Source organism: Phaethon lepturus, unplaced genomic scaffold (genome assembly GCF_000687285.1).
Source record: "Phaethon lepturus isolate BGI_N335 unplaced genomic scaffold, ASM68728v1 scaffold28068, whole genome shotgun sequence".
Classification (NCBI taxonomy): Eukaryota; Metazoa; Chordata; class Aves; order Phaethontiformes; family Phaethontidae; genus Phaethon; species Phaethon lepturus.
Genome location: NW_010560235.1, coordinates 1,891 through 6,495, shown reverse-complemented (window position 1 = coordinate 6,495; position 4,605 = coordinate 1,891). Strand labels below are relative to the sequence as shown.

The following is a 4,605-nucleotide window of genomic DNA, read 5'->3' as shown; positions in this document are numbered from 1 at the left end:
AGGAATGCCTTTCCCTGATATTTGCATGCAGTAGTAGCTGAAAAATATGTCTCATGAGTTACTTATTTAATAGTCTTATGAAAGTCTATGTAGCGTTTCTTTAGTCTTCATTGAGTTTAAGACAGCTATTTTAAAGTACACTTATTCAGTCTTCATAACATAATTTTGTGGAATATACAAAAAATGTTTAACTCTTTCCTCCCTATTGTAGCTATCTGAAATGACTGAAGTGAAGATCTTAACTCAAGCTATGATGTCCTGTCAACCAAAACAGCATGAATCAGAAGCAAAAAAAGGTAAAATATTGCATGGAGATCTGTGTCAGAATTGTATTTTCTGGATGGAAGCCAGCTGAACTTTGAAGAGATCTGGGCTGCATGTTGTTTTTTCTCATTAGCCAGTGCTTTGAGAGTTTGGCTTCCCTCTGTACCACAACTTGAGAGCAATATGAATCTTCCTGTTTATCACATAACACTCTAGAGAAAATGTAAAACTTGACCATAACTGAGTGGGAAGCCTCCACTGGTAGACTTGCTTGCATATATGTGTATACCAAGTAAAAACAAATCCTGAGCATAAAAAAATCTCTTCACACAAAATCCAGTTTTTGTATAAATTGCTTCTCTGTGTAGAAGTACAAGTTTGAGTTGCATCTTTTAGGCTGTTGCAGGGGTCAGACTATTGCATGCAACCAATTTAAGAATTTAGTAGTTTGGCTTCCTTTCCCTACTCTTACTACAGTGCTTCTGGAACGCTAATTTTCTGGTGGTTAGAAATCACTTAATTTCTTTTACGGTTAGTCCTGGACAGTTTGTCCTTACAAGCAAACCTTGTAAGGTTTGCTCCTTATGCTTTTCGTTTTGTACTGCCTGTAACTCAGTACTCATAAAATTGTGTTTTTGTCATGGTTTGGTATTTTAGACAAGTCAAACATTTACCCTTTTTTTTCATTAAGGGATTATCTCAAATTCCAAATGTATTCTCACAGTCGTCCACTGAACTGCTTCCTGCCTAATTCTTCATTCTTAAACATGTCACAGGAACTGCAACAGTGATCCAGGTTAGGTCATCAGTTCACTGAGACAATATTTTCTGTTACTGTCTTCCTGTAATGAGGCATCTTAAATCTCCATCTGTAATCTCCAGTCCTTAAGTAATCTCTGGAGACTTGTTTCTTCTGTTGCTCTTAATATTAAGAATTGAAAGAATTCTGTTAAGTTTTATTGAGCCTTTCATATTTTTCATCAGTCTGAGGTTACCGGCACCCAGATTCTTGAGCAGTAATTCTACACTGTGGTGTGTTACTGACTTGAAAATAAGTCTTCTGTGTGTCCCCTTTCAGGCTCGGGTTTGTTTCTTTTATTCTTGATCTAAATAGAATAATGTTCTGTTCTTTGGATGTAGCTTGGTGTTAGGCTTGTCAAGTTCTGTCTGTTTGGTGGTGGCTTTCTGATCCTTTCTCATTGAATCTGCTTGTGGTGTGTGGAGACTGTTGTGTTCTAGGAGATCTTAAATGGCTTCTCATCGGATCCTGGTCTCTTGTATAGCCATCACTTTGGATCTTTTTTAGAGGTTAATTGCTCGGTGATGCCTTCGTGGCTCTACTCCACATTTGTCCATAATGTCAATTTTACTCCAGCACTTGTTTTCAAAGGGCTTTTGTTTGCTAATTGTTGTAATCTTTTCTTTCAGAGGGATGCAACTTCAGAGGTCCTGAGAGGTCCTGTTGTTCAGCTACTACCTACAAAGAAGTACTTTTTTTTTTTTCTTTTCTTCCATTGCACTGTGAAATTTCTACTGGAACTCCATTTTTATCTCCAGCTGTACCTTAAGTTATAGACAATTCCATTTGATATCGGTTCAGTGGTAGTATGCTTTCAATTATCTGTCCCTACCCTTCTTAAGTGCTTTTTCCTGCTATCTCAGTCCCTTTCTTGCTTTCTCTTGGAATCATAGAATCATAAAATTGCTTGGGTTGGAAGGTACTTCCAAAGGTCATCTTGCATAGATCATAGAATCATAGAATAGTTTGGGTTGGAAGGTACCATCAAAGGTCATCTAGTACAACCCCCCTGCAGTGAGCAGGAACATCTTCAACTAGATCAGGTTGCTCAGAGCCCCGTCCAACCTGACCTGGAATGTTTCCGGGGAGGGGGCAGCTACCACCTCACTGGGCAACCTGTTCCAGTGGTTTACCACCGTCATTGTGAAAAATTCCTTCCTTATATCAAGTCAAAATCTGACCTCTTTTAGTTTAAAGCCATTACCCCTTGTCCTGTTGCAACAGGCACTGACAAAAAGTCTGTCCCCATCTTTCTTATAAGGCCCTTAGATACTGGAAGGCTGTAGTAAGATCTCCCCGGTGCCTTCTCTTCTCCAGGCTGAACCCCAATTCTGTGACCCTTTCTTCACAGGAGAGATGTTCCATGCCTCTGATCATTTTGGTGGCCCTCTCCCATTTCTGGACCCTCTCCCAACAGGTCCATGTCTTTCCTGTGCTGAAGGCTACAGAGCTGGACGCAGTACTCCAGATGGGGTCTCACCAGAGTGAAGTAGAGGGGCAGAAACGCCTCCTTCAACCTGCTGGCCACACTGCTTTTGATGCAGCCCAGGATGCAGTTGGCCTCCGGGGCTGCGAGTACCCATTGCCAGCTCATGTCCAGCTTTTCATCCACCAGTACTTCCAAGTCCTTGCTGGCAGGGCTGCTCTCGATCCCTTCATCCCCCAGCTTGTACTGATACCGGGAGTTTCCCTGACCCAGGTGGAGAACCCTGCACTTGGCCTTGTTGAACCTCATGAGGTTCACAAGGGCCCATTCCTCGAGCTTGTCCAGGTCCCTTTGGATGGCATCCGGTCCCTCAGGCATGTCACAGCTTGGAGTCATCTGCAGACTTGCTGAGGTACACTTGATCCTGCTGTGTGTCATTGATGAAGATATTAAACATTACTGGTCCCAATTCGGACCCCTGAGGGACACCACTCGTCACCGGTCTCCATCTGGATGTTGAGCTGTTGACCACTACCCTCTGGATGTGAACATCCAAACAATTCCTCATCCACTGAACAGTCGAGCCGTCAAATCCGTATCTCTCCAATTTTGAGAGAAAAATGTTGTGGGGGACTGTGTCAAAGCCTTACAGAAGCAGTCATCTTCACGTGTTTTTAAACAAGGGGGAAAAAAAACAAGCCGTAAGTTTTCAAGTATGGTCATGTTCTTTAAACTATTCTTTCTAAAGTTATCTTCATGCCCTCACATAGGTTCATCAGTTATTACAATCACTTGTGGTCAAGGGCAGGAAAAAATCCCATTCATAGTTGACTTTGTGGCCTCTCTAGTCAACAGCCTACAGCCTGAGCAGCAAAAACTGTAGTCAGTCAAGTGACTGTGTAACAGTCTTACAGGAGGTCCATTATTCCTAAAGGAACAAACTTTGTCATCAAGGACCAGCAACAAAGTTTGTCCTTTCTTTGCCTAATTCCTTTCCTCTTGTTTCTGCTCTTGTTTAAGAATATCAGCTTAAAATAGGACATGGGTAGACATAGCTGAGGCTGTCCTAGAGGAGAGATGCTACGGTAGAGATAGGTACAAACTGAAATGGTAACATGCACATTCTAAGCAGAGCCCCTGACTCCTGTTGATTCAGTGTAAAAGCCTCAAAAACAATTTCATTCGTATTAATCAGTTTGCCAGTTTACATGCAGCAGATCTCATAATTACTTTTACCTGTTGAACGACATCAACTTGAGATCTCCAAGAAAAGAGACACTCAGTTTTTGTTACCTGTCACGTAGAAACATGTGCCACTTTGGTATGAGCTATAAACAGATTTTCTTTTAGGGTTTCAAGACCAGTTTGTGGTGTGTCTGTTAATTAGAACAAGATATATGGAGCCTGTCTGTAGTATAAGGCTGAGCGTACCTTTTTGTGTTCTTTTGTATTAAAACAACAAAGCCTTATTAGCTTTGAATAGTCCTCAATATTTAGTAAGTCAATTAGATAGAGTGAAATGCACTGTAATTTACTACAAATTGTCCTGATGCAAGGTCAGAGTTAAATTACTGCTGGTTTTAATACTGATTTTTATATTCCACATGCAGCATTTCCACCCTTCTGCAAGAGACAAAAACAGTTCTCCGAATTCCCAACCTTAATGCCTTAAGTAACAATGTTGAATTTAATAATTTTGTATATTCACAGAAAGGATCAAATACAGCAGAGATTTCCTTCTGAAACTTTCAAGTGTTTCTCTCTCTCAGAAGAAGCCAGAGTTTCTTCCTGATCATCCAATTGTACTTGAAAAGCCAGTAAGTGCATTTTTTGTATTAAGTGAAGTTTCAAAAACAGTCATGGAGACTTTGACACCCTATTTGATAGGAAACATTTTTCTTCAGGCTAGTCTGCCAAATAGATAAAATCTTCAAAAGACATATTCTGCAGTTCAGCTCTGTTACTTTTGTACATAACTTCCTCAGTCGGTGTTTGGCATGAAATTTTAATATGAAATCATATTAAAGGTTTCTACTATGAAATCACAGTACATAGTTTTAGTATTCGATGTGAATTCCATCTCTTGTCTTTTCCAAATAAAAGAGAACAATCTTGA

General features: G+C 40.4%; 1 protein-coding gene across 1 annotated transcript in view; it reads left to right on the top strand.

Moving 5' to 3' along the window:
* The window catches only part of LOC104625869 (chromosome unknown open reading frame, human C8orf88), a gene marked incomplete at its 3' end in the record, with an annotated part of 5,503 nt that extends 1,197 nt beyond the window's left edge, over positions 1–4,306 (top strand). The window contains exons 3-4 of the mRNA XM_010293619.1: positions 212–296; positions 4,200–4,306. Coding sequence (XP_010291921.1) covers positions 212–296; positions 4,200–4,306 — 192 coding nt within the window. The remainder of the gene's footprint in view (positions 1–211; positions 297–4,199) is intronic.
* Between the last annotated feature and the right edge of the window lie 299 nt (positions 4,307–4,605).